Source organism: Malus domestica, chromosome 14 (genome assembly GCF_042453785.1).
Source record: "Malus domestica chromosome 14, GDT2T_hap1".
NCBI lineage: Eukaryota > Viridiplantae > Streptophyta > Magnoliopsida > Rosales > Rosaceae > Malus > Malus domestica.
Genome location: NC_091674.1, coordinates 15987298 through 16004478, shown reverse-complemented (window position 1 = coordinate 16004478; position 17181 = coordinate 15987298). Strand labels below are relative to the sequence as shown.

General features: G+C 39.9%; 2 protein-coding genes across 2 annotated transcripts; one reads left to right on the top strand and one right to left on the bottom strand.

Moving 5' to 3' along the window:
* Positions 1 to 406: 406 nt before the first annotated feature.
* Positions 407 to 1105, bottom strand: LOC139191188 (uncharacterized). The gene has a single exon (XM_070811758.1). It carries the CDS (start codon positions 1103 to 1105, stop codon positions 407 to 409), a length of 699 nt encoding a protein of 232 aa, XP_070667859.1.
* A 7704-nt stretch (positions 1106 to 8809) lies between these two features.
* LOC103454812 (transcription factor MYC2-like) lies at positions 8810 to 9775 on the top strand. Its single transcript, XM_008394407.4, has one exon. It carries the CDS (start codon positions 8810 to 8812, stop codon positions 9773 to 9775), a length of 966 nt encoding a protein of 321 aa, XP_008392629.3.
* The last annotated feature ends 7406 nt before the right edge of the window (positions 9776 to 17181 follow it).

The following is a 17181-nucleotide window of genomic DNA, read 5'->3' as shown; positions in this document are numbered from 1 at the left end:
AGCCTCATTCAACTTAAATGATAGCTTTAAGTTGACCTCATGAAGCATTTCGTTGTTCACCTTCAACTCTTGAATTTGTTGTAGTAGTCTTTCTTAAGATATCATCAATTCCCGAACCTAAGCTTCAAGGGATGCAATAAGATCATCTCTTTCATCTTCACCAATGCAAATAGGAGCCATTTCATTTAGTCTATGAAGTTTAGCTTCAAGAAAAGTGACTTTCTCATTCAACTTTGTTCTGACTAGATGAAGAGACTCAATTTCTTCTTACAACTTGGACACCTTCTTGATTAGCTCCATATTTTCCAATTTTAAAACACAAGTCTCCTCGAACAAAGAGTCATACATGTCAAACACATCATGATGCATTACATCTTTAGAAACATTCAAAACATCATCATTGTCACTAGTCAAAACAGACAGAATCTTCATCTTCACTATCACTCCATGTGGACATTATAGCTTTATCATGCTTCTGACTGGACATTTTGTTATTTACACACTCAGCAACATGATGTCCTCTTTTACCACATTCAAAACATGGCCCAAGTACACTTGGAGAAGACTTGTACCTTTTATAAATAAACCTCCCTTGATTTAATCCAGAAGTAAGCTTATCATGATGTTGACCGAATGAATTGTTTGATGACTCCCTAACCCTTTTATCATCTTTTCCTTTGTTCTTAAGAATCCTTCGAAATTGTTTAACAAATAAGGCTAGATCTTCATCAGGGGATTGATCACATGATTCATCGATTGTTTTAGATTTGTCAACACTTTGAAGAGCAACCTCTTTTCTTTTCTTTGACTCACCTTTATCCAAGTCCAGCTTCATCTCATAGGTGATGAGTTTTCCAACAACCTTTCCAAGTTTAATTTTATTTAAGTCTTTAAATTCTTGTATAACAACATTCTTTGCTTCAAATCTCTTAGGTAAGGTCCTCAAGATTTTTTGGACAATTGTTGTCTCATTAATAGGTTTTCCTAATCCCAATGCCTCATTAGTCAACATTTCAACTTTCTCATAAAAGACCGAGAAAGTCTCAGACTCCAACATTCTTAAATCTTCAAACTTTGAAAGAGTCAATTGGAGTTTAAGATCCATCACTTGTTTGTCACCTTCATGTAGAATTTAGAGTTTGTCCCATACTTGTTTTGCGGTAGTGCAATAATGAATATGTGCAAATTGAGTTGGTAAGATGGCAGAAACAATGGCACTCCGTGCTTTTCTATTAGCCATAGCGGAATTAATCTCCCCTTAACTCCACTCACTTTTGGCATTTACAACATATTCTCCATCAACTGTCCTCGAAAGAGCCTTCCATTCAAAAGTAAGATAATCCATATCAATTAGATATTATGCCTACAGAAGGATTTGAAACTACTCACTCCATGCAGCATAGTTTGTTCCATCAAAGAACGAATGAGAGTTGCAAGATCCTGCAACATGATCATGATCCATGGTAAGAATCCACTCAATACCAGCAGCTCCTAGAGACCACTTTATGTATATCTAGAGCACGGCTCTGATACCAATTGAAATTGGTACTAGGTGGAATAACCTATAATTTAAAATCTATATATGTGCTTATCTGACTAGTCAGCAACACTCATCAACTAAGATCAGATATGTTAGTTTACTCACAACGGAAGTAGTCAAGTTTAAGCTCAATTACTAAAATGTTCCACGTTAACTAAGATCCATTTTAGTGCACATTTTAACTCTGACAATCTTAGTTGCATGGACTTATACTTTGCAAATAATAATGACATATAATACAAGCAAAAGGTAAGATAAGTAAACTAGAAAATGATAAATTGCACGAGATATTTTTGGCCGGAAAAACCCACCTCTAGGTTAAAAAACCAAAGACTATCCACTGAGTCCAATCCACTAGTGAAATCAAGATTCTTACAAAGTAACCACACAAGCTCAATTCCTAGATCCTAATCTACAGAGCAGCTTATACTTTTGTACAACCTTGCTTTTCACGACGTGGACTCCTTCAGTCTTCACAAAGTGGCAACTCCTCCTAAGCTCTTCACCTTATGGCACTAAAATCCAATCAACTTATGCAAATGATGTTAAGATGAAGTTGAGCAAATCTAGATTCAATCGCCTAGTAAGTTTCACCAATCAAACACTTGAAAGATGAAACTGAGACAAATCCAAAAAAAAAGTCAGCTCAAAATTTTGAAACTAAAGAAGCTTGACCTAAAACAAATATCAAAGTCACAAAAACAATGCAGCCCTAATATGCAGTGATATGAGAATTTAGTGAATGAATGTGATTTTTGTGGCTAGGGTTTTCAAGTGATAACCAAATGACTGCTCCAAGCTGAAACCCTAGATGAAACATTTATAGAGGGCTTTGTTTTAGACAAAGAGAGTGGATGGAAATGCCATGTTTCATGTGCAAAAGAAATCAGAAAAAATCTAGGGTTGAAAAAGATTCTCGGGGAAAAGGTTGTCAGAAAGCCCATGTGAGTTGCATTAAAGTGTGTGCCCAGCTCGCCTAACAGCAGCGATAAGATTTGACTAGACATAACCACTAGACAGAACGAACTGGAAATAATGACGTGAAATGCATATGTATGAACAAACCTTTAATGAGAGAAATTAAACTCTTGAAATGATATTTCCAGCAGCATGATCCTAGAAAAGCAACTAAACCTAAATCTAACTACAACATGTATGGAACAATTTAGAACATTGACAAGGAAAGTCAAATACTAAAAACTAGACTTCACACATGCCTTAATTGGGCTCGGGGTAGGTTGCTTCAGGCTGCCCAATACAGGGGTTCAAGCTTTAGGCTTATGAGTCGAAAGGAAAACAGCCCAGCAAGTATCAGGCTTGCCAGAGAGGCGATCTGAGGTGCGAAAAGTAAAGGTGGGTTCAAAAAATCAAAAATGGGAAAAAAATCAAACAAAAAACTGAACCAAGGCAAAACAAAATTTGAACTAAAAAAATTGAACCGAATCGAAATTGGTTGGTTCGGTGTTGGTCTTGGTGGTCTAGAAACCAAACTAGCAGAACAAAACTGATATATTATTAATTATACAAATAATCAAAATATGGAGGTGTGAGGGTTCGAACCCCTTCACTTTAGGTTCAAAGTAGTTGTTTCAAGCCAACTTGACTATAGGCTTTGTGTTGCTATAATTGTATGAGTAAATCATTTATAATATTTTGAATCTTTAATTCTTTATAGATTTCTTTAGTTTACAAATCCTAGCTGTCCACTCCTATTTCACCTCTTCGTTTTCTCAGTCACTCTTTCTCCCACCCTCCTCTCTACTTTCTTAGTCTCTTTCTCTCTTTTTTCTCTCTCTATTTTCTTCCTTTCTTCCTCCAAATCTCTCTCTCTCTCTCTCGCAATCTTCTCCAATTCTCCTAGCAGATTCCTTCTTCCAAACTGTGATTTTCCCTAGCCCTTTCGAATCGTTACCCCTTCCAAATTGGAAGATTCTAATTCGGACTTTCCAATCTCTCAGGTAATTTTCGAATTGAAATGGATATGATTTATAATGTGGGTTTGCTGAATTAAAGTGGGTTGTTTTTTTTTAAATTATTTTGATGGGGTTTTGCATATTGTTCATATTTTTGGGGTATGAATTGTGGTTCTGAATGCCATATCTAATTTCTCATTTTTTTTTTTGTTGTTGCGTTTTTTGCTATTTTTTTCTCATTTGCTAATTCATTTTTATATCTAATTATATGTTAAACAAATGATCAAATATCACATTAATTTGATTCGGGTTGAAATTTCTTTCAACTTGTTTTGATTATATTTACTTTGTATTGCAGGTCTGGCTTGTAGCTTGTCTTTATGCAAGTTTTCTACATGAACGTATAGACATAAGGTTTAAAGGATTGCTGTGTACTTTATTGTTAAAGAAAAAAGCCGAAACCGAACTAAAATCGGACCGGGAAAAATCGAACCAAAATTTTAGTTTGGTTTCAATTTTGACAAAAAACTGAACCAAATGAAACCGAACCTACCCCTAGCGGAAAGCCAAGCAGGTTGCTGGCTTCAAGAGTAAGCTGGAGCAAGAAGCCTAACATAACGCTGGTTTCTGGAATGCAGGCCGTGCCACCGGATGAGGTTGTAAGCCCAGAGCGGAAGGCTCGGGCACACAAGCGTGGTGACGCACGTAGCGAAGCTCAGGGGCTGCTGTAGTGGTCCTGGCGTCAGAACGAAATTGTCTTGCTCGGCTCGACACAACTTGGCTTCAAGCCAGCCTGTCTGGCTCGGCGCGGCTTAAAGTTACGACCCAACGCTATGTCCCATATTTATTTTTTTTTTCTTTCTAATTCTAGAGTTTTCAAACCCAAAAATTCATGTTTCTATTTTCTTTCGTTTCATTGACTCACAATAATACCACATAGCAATTATAAATTGTATATGCATGAACATATATATGCTGACATATATATGCAATATACAATATATATATATATATATATATATATGGAAGTATTATTGACACTCCAAAATTCTCATTCTACACTCCTCACAAGTGTATTTTTCTTTCCTAATATAAAATGTTTGGAGTGTAGAATGAGATTTTTGGAGTGCTAATAACAATTCCCTATATATATAGCAAAAATATATATCGAGGGTTCATGCATCATGGGGAATGTGTTTATGCTTCAGATCGAAGAAAATATCAAACTTGTACTTTAGGAGAATCTGATTTGCAGAAAACGAAATTGAGCCTTTGAATTTGTAGAAAATCCTTCTAGGAATCTAGAATTTCAACTCTGATGTGTTCTATCACGTTCAACACAGAAAAAGTAAATTGAATCAATAGAAGTACATTAATTCAATATATAAAAAGTTAGTCATAATAATAATGATTAGAACATAATAATCCCCTGAAATATGAACAAACTCTCTTTAGCGTAGCGTCCAAAGTGTGATGATAATGTATTATATGGCCTATCTAACTGATGTATTATTGAGAGATGGAGAGAAATGGTGCAGCAAGCATAGAGAGAGGGTGTGGCAAGCATAGAAAGACTTATGTGGTGTGCTTTCTCACCCTCATTATGCCTTTATTTATAGTAGTAGGGAAGTAAATTTCTTACCCTTTACGTATTACCACTTAAACAAGGATACCATCTAAAAGATATGATAGAATCCTATAAGGATTTCTTAGGATTTAAACAATCATATTCCTAACCTAATCAGGACTGCAACAGAAACTACTTTATTGAGTTTTCAAAATTCGGCTTTAAGTTTTCACTTTTTGGTTTTCAGAAAATTGAAAGTAGTTTGAAAACTAAAAACTAATATATAAAAACGTAAAACAAAATAATTATCAAACCGACCCTAAATAAAAAATTGCAGTTTTAGCTTTTATGAAGAGGAAAAAAAAAATCATATTATCTTCTCTAATTTCAATGTGGAAGAGAAGTTTGAGTAAGACTGCTATATATCTGTAGACATCGAAATTTCGGTAAATAAATGTTGACCGATAAATCAAAGTGTCAACGCTCATGTATTACATAAATTTTACACGTAGCGTGTGACTCAACGAAAATTGAAATGAGGTGGAAAAGTCATCAAATAGGACACGTGTCAACACCTGGCAGAAACACTCATCCTCAAGATCAAGCCCCAACGGCTCCTTGAAGATTCGCTCAAATCCACCTTCAAAGATCAAGCCCACGGCCCTTGAAGAAACTTCCAACAGTTCATCCAAAATCAAGCCTCGACGGCCCTTGGATCAACGAAACATCCACAAATCAACACCTTACGGAGATCGAATCAGAGGATCAAATTAGAGAGAGATTGTAACCCAAAATCATCAAATACAAATATTTGTTTGTGCGCGTTGTTCTTGTCTCTTTCGTTTCAGGAAATTTTCGTGATCACAAATTGGCACGCCCGGTGGGATAATCTCTACCTCTCATCTCTTTCTCCGTTCAAGAAATTCGAGCACACTTCCAAAATTAATGGCATCAAGGAAGGCTCAAACTGTTCCCGCAACTGGCGCAAAGAACAAGAGCGTCCTCGTCGCAAGTGGTGTCACTTTAGGCATCACGACTCGAAGCAAGGCAAGAGCTACTTTTGCCGCCTCTTTTACCTCTGCATCAACTGTGCCAAGGGAACAAGAGCACCCAAGGCACAAGCCTTTGATCACCTTAGCCTCACCAAAGGCACCAAGGGGCGAAAGTCCAAGGAAATACTCCGAATCCATGCTCTCCGATGCCGATTCGAGCGGCAGTTCAGCCATGCAAGTCATGACCATTGGAGCAACTTCAATCGATGAATAGCTGGCTCAAATGAATGAAGCAATCGCAAGGCTAACCCAAACTGTGGAAGAAAAAGACTTGCAAATCGCTGCACTCGTCAGCCGACAGGAGCCACAGGACGGCGATAACCCTAACCCATAAGAGGAGCCTCCAGTGGAGAATATCGATATGAAGCCGGAGCCAGACCAAGCAGCGGCATTCATGGAATCTCTTTCTATCCAGCAACTGCAGGAGATGATCGCCATCACCGTCAAGGCACAGTACGAAGGAAGCTCAAATACCTCCGGGTTGTACTCAAAGCCTTATTCAAAGAAGATTGATGCCCTAAAGATGCCGATGGGTTATCAACCGCCAAAGTTCATGCAATTCGATGGAAAGGGAAACCCGAAATAGCACGTTGCCCACTTTGTTGAAACTTGCAACAACGCAGGGACCGAAGGGGATTACCTCGCCAAGCAGTTTGTGCGCTCGCTGAAAGGAAACGCCTTTGAGTGGTACACGGACCTAGAGCCTGAGTCCATCAACAGCTGGGAGCAATTAGAGCGGGAATTCCTCAACCGCTTCTATAGTACCCGCCGCACTGTGAGCATGCTAGAGCTAACGAGCACAAAGCAGTGGAAGGACGAGCCAGTCATTGACTACATCAACAGATGGCGCACTCTAAGCCTCGACTGTAAAGACAGGCTCTCGGAAACCTCTTCAATCGAGATGTGCATCCAAGGCATGCAATGGGGTTTGCAATACATCCTCCAAGGCATTAAACCACGGACTTTCGAGGAATTGGCCACTCGCGCCCATGACATGGAGTTGAGCATCGCCCATCATGGGAAAAAAGAATCGATCGCCGACTACAAGAATGACAAAGTTCTTGAGACAAAGGTGGAGAAGGCTGCGTGGAAATCCACCAAGGAAGCAATGACAGTCAACACAGCTCCCGTCAAAATCCCTACACGAGGCAAGGCGATTCAAGCCGAAGGCTTTCGTGATCAAGAGACGCGTAGACGCACTTTGAAGGAGCTTGAGGAGAAGACTTATCCATTCCCCGACTCTGATGTGGTTGCCATGCTAGATGACCTGTTGGACAAGAAGGTGATCAGTTTGCCTGAGTGCAGACGGCCGGAAGAGATGAATCGTACTGACAATCGAAGATACTGTAAATTCCACCGCTTCATCAGTCATCCGACAGAAAAGTGTTTCGTACTGAAAGATCTCATCATGAAGCTGGCTCAGAAAGGAATCATCGAGCTAGATCTTGACGATGTGGTGGAGTCAAACTATACCACCTTCACTTCTGGCTCTTCCGACTCAAAGTTTTCACCTCAACCGCTGGGGGCATCCTCCAAGACAAGCAAAGTTGAAGGATGGACTCAAGTCACTCCTAAGAAATTGCACAGGAAGCATACGTCTCCTCCACAAGTCCGCCAATCGGAAATGGGGCAAAGCAGCTCTTGTCAACCTTCAAAGCAATGTGAACGTGTTGAAGATGAGGAAATTTCGACACATAGATCATCCATCCCCATCATGATGCGTGATTTCTTTCTTGAAGACTTCTTCAACTACTCAGTCAAGGCTCCTTGCTATGAAGATTGCGAGGAACGACTCTCCCAGATCGCTTAACGAACCAAAGCTCCTCGCCTGCACGAGCCTAAACTGCATGGCACAATGCTCCTTGTTCGCACGAGCCTAAACTGCACGAACCAAAGCTCCTTGTCCGCACGAGCCTAAACTGTAGGACACGAAGCTCCTCGCCTGCACGAGCCTAAACTGCATGGCACAATGCTCCTTGTTCGCACGAGCCTAAACTGCACGAACCAAAGCTCCTTGTCCGCACGAGCCTAAACTGTAGGACACGAAGCTCCTCGCCTGCACGAACCTAAACTGCATGGCACAATGCTCCTTGTTCGCACGAGCCTAAACTGCACGAACCAAAGCTTCTTGTCCGCACGAGCCTAAACTGTAGGACACGAGGCTCCTCACCTGCACGAGCCTAAACTACATGGCACAACGCTCCTGATCCGCACGAGCATAAAAGGCGACACCAACGTTCCTGGTCTGCACGAGCATAAAAGGCAACACCAAATGCTCCTTGTCTGCACGAGTTGAAACTGCAAACGACACCAACACTTCTTGCCTGCATGAGTTAAAACTGCAAACGGCACAAAAAGAAAATTCCAAAAAAAATAAATCTGTATTTGAACTACGTTTCGACTTGATCTCTTTGGAAGGGTACGTAGGCAGCTTGAATATTCAATTTCAAGTTCAGTCACAACAAATAAAAAAATAATAATAATGTTTTATTAGAAAAATATATACATATGTTTTATATATTTAAAAAAAAAAGAGAAAAAAATAAGAAAAAGGAATACATACGTTATTACTTGTTTACAAAAAAAATAAAAGAAAAAAAAAAGGAGTTCTTTTACATACATATACATACATATATATATTTATGTATGTATGTATATCCATCAGCAGCCAGCCTCTTAGAAGGAGGCCATCCAGGCCCAAGTGGCAGCCTCCAAGCCCAATCCGCGGTCAAGTCTAATGCCTGTCTCAAATCTTAGCCGCACCAAACCTCTCATCCTCTCCAATGTTGAGCTCTCGAGCTCTGCTTCAATGTGGCTCTCAACCGCCTCCCAACCAATCCCATCCCCAAAATGCTGCATATCACATGACGGACTACCGGATACCGCCGAACAAGAGTACTGCAAGAAAGTCCTCCGAGACCTTAACTCCTTGATTTCCGGTACCGACACGTCAGCGGACGACGACGCCGTGGATCAAGAAGTGACTGATACTGAGTGGTTCTTTCTCGTTTCAATGACTCAGTCGTTTGTCAACGGCGGCGGGCTTCCGGGTCAGGCCTTCTTTCACTCCACCCCGGTCTGGGTTGCTGGACTAGACCGACTGGCGGCTTCTCCATGCGAGCGGGCGCGACAGGGCCAAGTGTTTGGGCTGCAGACTATGGTTTGCGTTCCGACGGCGAATGGGGTTGTGGAGTTAGGATCGACCGAGCTCATCTACCAGAGCTCCGATCTGATGAATAAGGTCAGGGTTGTGTTTGATTTCAACAATTTGGAGGTCGGTTCTTGGCCTATGAGCGGCGGCGCCACCGCCGATCAGGGCGAGAACGACCCTTCGTCGCTCTGGCTCAACGATCCGTCGACCACCACCATGGAAATGAAGGACCCGGTGAATACTTCGGCAACCACCAACACCAGCAACCAGCTAATTTCAAAGCCGGTGCAGTTCGACAACCACCCGAGCTCCAGTAGCTTATCCGAGAACCCGAGCTCGATTCAAATACCACAATTGCAGCAGCAAGTACAACAACAACAGCAGACGCAGAGCTTCTTCACCGGGGAGCTCAATTTCTCCGATTACAACGGATACGACGGAAGCAGGTGTTTGATGAAAGTCCAGAGAGAGAGTACAATGGTGATTTTGAATACAGTAAGCTTGGAGATGACGCTTCCAGGATTTGTGCAAGCAATGACGGTGAAGATCTAGACTCAGGATAACTGATTCATTTCTGTTGTTGTAAATGATTGCATCTGTGTCACAGAGATTTTGACTTGAGGAGGTCGGATCTGATTCTGTCCAGCAAGGATGATCCGCTCTAGCTCCCTGTCCACCTTACACCCTCAAGTATAGGGGCAGCATGTGGGGCTACAAACGATTTTTCAGACGGACACTGCTCGAATCATCTAGTTTCCTCAAGGATGATTGCTTGAAAATTAATTGCACTGTCGGTGTTGTGGTTTCTGCAATAGATAGTTTGAGATTGCACTCCATACATGTCCCCGATTCTGATATTGGAGATCATTTTGGTATGCTTTTGGAGAATGAGGAAGTTCAGATGTTACTTTCAATGTATGTGGGGAAAGGTTTCATGCCCACAAGTTAGTACTGGCAGCTAGATCTCCTTTATTTGAAAAAGAATTTTTCGATGGAAATGAAGTAAAAGAATCTCATCACTCGGCCCAACCACGACTCTTCATCTGAGCCATCAGACTCCGTAGTTCCTGCACCCGCCACAAGTCAGCAACCCAAACGCCTTGAGCAGCTTCAAAGATCAGAGTCCTTGCTTGCTAAGCAAAAGTGTACTGCACCCATCATTGTCTGCCGCAAAAGGAGCTCCATTTCGTCAAAACCTTCCGCGGCTGCTTCTAGCTTTGGTCAGACTCTCAAAGGAGATGAGAAGAAGAAAGCAGCAGCTCTGGCGAAGCCTAAAGTTGCAGCGAAGGAACAAGTGTTAAGGCTATGAACACTTGGTGGTTTTCGTTGGCGGCGGCGACGTCCTCCTCTGTTCTCCTCACCACTGCGCCGCTGCCTACAACTCCAGCTCTGCCACGACCGGCAACCATCGTCACAACAGCTGCGGTAGTCGCGAGCAGGACTCTTCATCACCATCTCTGCAACTCTCTCCTTCTGCCATCAGTTCCAAGCAGCAACGGCGACGGCAAAGTCTCCGACATCAAGGCTGCACCGCTCTTCTCTTGCACCCTCCTCCGTCTCTTGCCTCACAGCTGCCACCAACTTCAAAGACCGCTGTCAAACGACTAGCCGGCCGAGAAGCTCTTCCTTAAACTCCAGCTCTCCGTCCGTCTTCGTCCTTCCCTACAAAATCCCTCAGCCAAGCATCCTAATTTACAAAAAAAAAAAAAAAAAAGTGGTGGAGCAAAGCAAAGTGGTGCTGTCACCACGTGAAAAAAAAAAAAAAAAAAAAAAAAAAAAAAAAAAAAAGAGGGTGGAGCAAAGCAAAGTGGTGTTGTCACCACGTGAAAAAAAAGGGGGGGTGCACCAGGCACCATGTGCAAAGAAAAAAATAAAAAAAATAAAAAATATATATATATATTGTAAAGGTTTTGGGTGCTCCACTTACTGTGTTTTGATTGTTTTAAAGCCAAGACTGGAAAGAAGGAGAAATAATATAAAAAAAAATTTGGTGGAGTCTTGGTGCCTCTGGCACCATGTGAAAAAAAATTAAAAAAAAAAAAAAATGGTGGATCAGTCCACGTGAAAAATTAATATGTATGTATATGTGCATAATATATGTATGTTTACAGCAAAAAAAAAAAAAAAAAAAAACCAAATGCATCGAGAGAAATAAAGTCCGTTTTTCTTTATTTCTTTCTGGAAATTTTTACATAAATTTGCATTGTACATACAAAAAAAAAAAAAATCAAATTTACAAGAGGGGATCTTCAAGGACAATCAGGTGCCACCTCACCACTCGGCAGAGCTCCAGAAATGAGAGGCGTTGGAGGTTGACTGTTTGAAGCCTCACCACTCGGCGGAACTCCAGGAAGAAGAGGAGCCAAAGGTTGATCATTCGGAGCTTCACTACGCGGTACAGCCCCAGAAGACGAAGGCAAATGTTGTTGGAACAAACCCACAAACCTCCGATGATCAAGTAAAATCTAACCATCAGATTCCTGCATCTGGTCAATTTTCCTCTTCATGTTTATGGCATAGTTGTGTGCGAGCTTGTGCAACTGTTTATTCTCATGCTTGAGCCCCCTAATCTCCTGTTTGAGACTCATCACTTCAGCCGCCAACGATTCAACTTGACGGGTTCGAGCAAATAGGCGTTGGGCCATGTTGGACACAAAACCCGCACACTGCACACTAAGAGCCAGAGACTCCTTAACAGCCAACTCATCAGACCGCCTGGAAAGTAGTCTGTTATCTTTGGGGGTGACAAGGTTCCGGGCCACCACCGCAGCGGTCATATCATTCTTCATCACCGAATCCCCAACGGTGAGAGGACCAGTAGGGGATATGAAGGATGGGCGCCATATGTTATCTGGAGAAGACGGGACTACCTCTTCATCAAGGTTCAAATCAAAACGACGATCGGAGGGTCTAGACATTTTCAAAGGTGTTGAAGAAAGAAGAGGTCGGACAAATCAAGACCTTAGAAGTGCAAGAAGGGAGTTTCTACAAGCGAAAATTCAAGTGTGCTTTGAAACGAACTGCGTGCCTCTATAAAAAAAAAAATCGGCACTCGACGGGATTTCAGAGATCAAAGAGGTGAGCTCAGAGTTCGAAAATGCCGATTCAAAAATCGAAGAGGCAAGCTCAGAAATCGGAGAAGCATCTTGCTTTTCCAGACGCGTTAGCACTCGTCACACGCAAACTCAGCTTTGCGGAAATCACGGGTGTTAGGTTGATATGATAGGTATATTTTGTATCTCTTCTACCTATTAATTTAGTCATGGTTTGATATAAAACAGTTGGATTTGATGTATTTTGTGTGAATTTTATAGAAGTTAGTTTTTCGGAGAAAACTGGATTTTTAGAAGAATTACAAGGAAAGCACGAAAGAATAACGAAGTGGACTGATGCTATGTGAGAGTGGTGCTGGAATTTGGGCTTTATCAAATTAAGTCTAATTTGGGCTTCATAAAAACTGGCGTTGGACTATTCCAAGGAGGAGAAGGTTTTTAATCCCCTTATCAAGAAGGTTGCGGAAAAGAAAAAGAGGAGGGGGATTTTAAAAGAAAAGGAGGGCAGATTAAAAGAGGAGGAATCCAGCAGCCGCAAGGGAGTGGGAGAAAAAAAAAACAAAAAAGAACACAGTGCAGACACATACATAAGCCGAGAGAAAGAAGAAGCAATTGGAGAATTCTAGCTTTGCTAAGGAGTGGAGAATGGAATTTCAGTTGTTTCCTTCTTTGTTTTCGAATTCTAGCGTGGTGTATTTTAATTCGATCATGAACTAAGTCCTTTTGCTAGGATTAGGGTGTACTCTTATCATGAACATCTAATTCTTATTATTTCATATTGATCTCGGTTGTTTTCCATGTTGAGTAATTGTTATTGTGCTTTATCGTTATCAAATAACTGGCCATTATTTGTGTGAAGAACTAAATTGGGACTGACAGGTTGAGTTTAGTAGATTGCTTCTCATAACGATTACCATGAATTACATAATTGAGTAGACATACTGGTTATGATTTGTGTAGTATTGTGAAATTATCCATTTAGCGTAAAGGGCTTCGATTATCTACTTTTGTGGCTAGACATAGCATGGGTAGATAGTTAGAAACACAGTTAGTATATTCTGAAAGGAAATATTGACGAATCAAGGGATAATTGTGTTGGAAGTATGCCCACAAAGCCACTCATTTGATGTAATAGCTTTTTGGAATACTTATTGTATTAAACTTTTATATGTTTAATGAAGGGCAAGGCTTATTGTTAATCACTATTTATTGTATCATGTGTTTAAGCAATAAGGGAATCCAAGGAATTTATTTGTTCTAAGAGAGAAGTGATCTAATGAGTTAGATTATCGAGACCTCTCTCTTATGTTCATTCCTAAAACGTTCCTAGCCATAGGATTGCCAGTTGGGCATTGACAATCCGCTAAGGTTAGTATGTGTTATGTTGACTCAAACGTGAGTATGAACTAGTCTCAAGTCATTTGGTGTTGGACACTGAGACAAACACATAGGTGCTCGAAAGAGTAATCGAGTACACTGAACGTCGATCAAAAGAGAGTTCGAACATACATGTCATGCATGAACTCTAAAGTTGCAATATGCAAAGTAGTCCTTTGACCTGAGGCATCATAGATGTCTAATGGTTAGGTCCTTGATCTTTGATCATGTCAATGGCATTCCTTCGGATTGTCCACGGCATTGTTGGGGTCAAGCTATCTAGTCATGTAGGCATATGAATGCACAACAAGGGATCTCTAACCTTCCATGGTGGAAGGAGAATACTCTAAGATATGATTCTAAAGTCTTTGGCCAAAGCATATGAATATGACTTAGGAAGTTTGTTCCAAATCATATTCAAAGGAGTCATATAGGAAAGTATCACATTGGATAGTAGACATGAAACAAACTATCACTTAAACAATGTGATTAAGAGTATTGTATTAGAGAAAGACCGTATTGCATTGTAGTTGTAACTGGATAGGTTCTCCAACCAATTCTACTTAGCTTGGGTAACCATGATATGCTGCTAGGTGTCACTCATGGTTTGTGGAAGCCCTGAAGATTAGCAAGCACTAATCTTAAGGGAGAATTGAAATGTGGTTTCAATTCACAATCGATCGTTAAGAGTAACATCGCCCACTGCCTCGCTAATTGGAACCTAATGGATCGCACACCACATAAGGATGTTAGTGAAGAAATTATATGAAATGGATAAGCAATTAAATGGTTTAATTGAAGAATGGTCAAGATTAATTAATTAGTTAATTAATTATACGAAAAGTTCGTATTGGGCTTATAAGTTGGTTTTGGGTTTCGGGGCCCAAAAGTGTTTTGGTCCACAAGGCCCATTATGTTTAAGTTGTATGACAACTAAAACAAAATGGGCAAATTAGCCCAATAACAAGGAGAGGCCGGCCATTAGGGTGAATGGGCAAGCTTGCTTAATTACAAGTTTGCCACTCACCAAAGAAAATGTTATAAAAGGAACTTTATAGCAATTTTCTCATTTAGGGTTTTCTAATAGAAATTGGGTGAAACATTTTCTCTCTTTTTCTACATAGAGGCCGGCCACTTAGAGGATTTTTACTAGCATCTAAAATCTCTCTAAGTCATCCATATCATCTTCACAATATACAACCTTGGTGAAGAGACTTAGAGACATCAAGCTTTTGATGTTTTTGGAGAACAAATCCTTTTTCCTCTAATCATCAAAGGAGCACTAAAGGGAGGAAAACACAAGAAGGATTCAAGGAGCTTGGAGGTGACTTGAAGGCCCTCCACTTGGGTGAATCCCTTGTGTAAACAAGGATGAGCTTCAAGGGTAAAGAATCACTAAATCTTTACTTCTCTTTAATTTTGTTAAAGAGTTTATTTTGGTTCACCATATACTAGGCTTTGAAAGTCATGGGTTTTATGAATTGTTTTTGGATGCATGCCTACTTTAAAGTGTTAATAGCTTGCATGTGTATTCAAATGTTCATACTTGTTCTTAGTTAGGACAAAATTTTTCCTTCAAGTGGTATCAGAGCCTAGGCCTAGTGTATGGTGAATCCTTTTGGGTTTTGTGATGTTCATATTTTGTGATTTAAATGTTGTAAATGTTACAAGCTTTGTTCTTGCTTTTGAATATATAAATTTTGCTAGAAAATTTAGCATCTCAAATGTTGTAGATGTATTTCATTTAAGCATGAATATTGAAACTAAAATTTGGTGCCATGAGTTTTGGGAAATTCGGCCAAATCCTTAGGGTGACTTTTTGGGTTCATGTTTGTCTTGTTAAAATGGTTTTAAGGTGACTTTTGGAACCCCTAAGTACCCTAGGATATTTGCCCTCTTTTGAGAGGTGAAAAATTGAGTTTTGGTGAATGAAAACATCCATGGAACTATTATGAGTTTTCATGGTGTTCTTCATTGTTCTTGGTGTTCTTGCCAAGAACATAAAGTTTTGAAGTTTTGATTCAAAAGTTTTATGTTTATCATAAAGTTTTGGTATATAATTGATTTATTATTTGATGGGTGATGTTATTGGTGAGATGTGATGAAATGGTTTAATGTTTTGTCATAAACTTTAATTCTTTCTTACAAACCATCACCTTCACCATTAACCTCACCTAATAAAATCAACTTGCAAAAACTTTTTAGAAATTTTTTCAATTTTTTCATTAAATGGCCGGCCACCCCTAGTGGGGGTCCTTTTGGGGCCTTTTGTGCAATTAACATAAAGTTTTGATACTTTTGTGTTTTTTGCATTTTGGCCCAAAAGTTTACGTTTTTACGTTTAGGCCCTAAAACTCTAAAGGACAAATTGTTTTGATCCTTTAAATGATGTTTTTACATTATTAAAATTTTGGGATCTAGTTGTATTTACATGAAGTTGTGGACTATTGTGTTTATACAAAGTGACCCCAAAAGTTTTTGTATTTGCATTATGGCCCAATTGTTGTGGTCATAGTTTCCTTTTGGCCCAAATAAAATGAGAACAAAATTGTTTTGTCTCTTTAATGAGAATTGGATTTTCATTTCATTTAGTTCCATTTAAATCAATTCTATGGATCCAAAAACCAATTGTTTAAGTTGCTTTCTTAGTTAATGTGATTAATTGAGAAAAGGGTGATTATGAACCAAAGGCCACGATAATTGAGCTATGTGATTGGCCGATATACATTATGAATGTTTGGGTTTTAGTAGTATAGGTTTGAATGTAATTTGATTAATTCAATTGTTGTAAATGGACATAAGTCCATCATTTGATTTATGTTGTAAAAGGGCATAAGCCCTTATTATTATTTCATGTATTCCTTTTTGTTTATATGTATGCAAAATGGAATAGTTGGGTCCAACGCCCAATAGGAAATAACGGTTTAATTGGATTAAACGCGTAACTAAAATCAACAACCATCTACCTTAAACCCAAGGTCCAACACAAGGCTCGTGTTGGATCAAATCAAACGGTTCATAATCATCCTAAAACCTAATATGACTATATAGTCCATATGAGGATGCAATGCATTCGTTAGTAGTTCCATATAGTCTCGCTTGTTTCAACGAAACAGTGGGAGTATTATATGCTACTAAATCATATTGACTTGGACCAATAGTTGTGATAGGCCCAAGTTCTTTTAATATGATTAAAATGTTTTGATGTAGCCCAAAACTACTCCCTCAAATCAAATATTAAGTTGATAAGCGAGAGATGTTTTGAACATCTCTTCGTAGGCCTTCCACCGTGGTGGGTTCCAAGCGTTTGTGACTCATGCACCGGCTTCACCCTATCATGGGGAAGTACAAAGCATGTGCTTACATCCAGGAGGAATTCATATACATATGATGAGGTGAATGTAGGCAACGAGGATAGCCGACATCGTATCATCGTGAGGCTATTCTTGAACCCCTATACAAACTAAGCATGGTGGGAATAACTTGACTAAGTGCAATGAAGCCGACATCGTATCATCGTGAGGCAAC

Excerpts from the sequence above, each read along its gene's own strand:
- LOC139191188 (XM_070811758.1), bottom strand. The coding sequence starts at position 1,105 with ATGGATCTTAAACTCCAATTGACTCTTTCAAAGTTTGAAGATTTAAGA.
- LOC103454812 (XM_008394407.4), top strand. The coding sequence starts at position 8,810 with ATGCCTGTCTCAAATCTTAGCCGCACCAAACCTCTCATCCTCTCCAAT.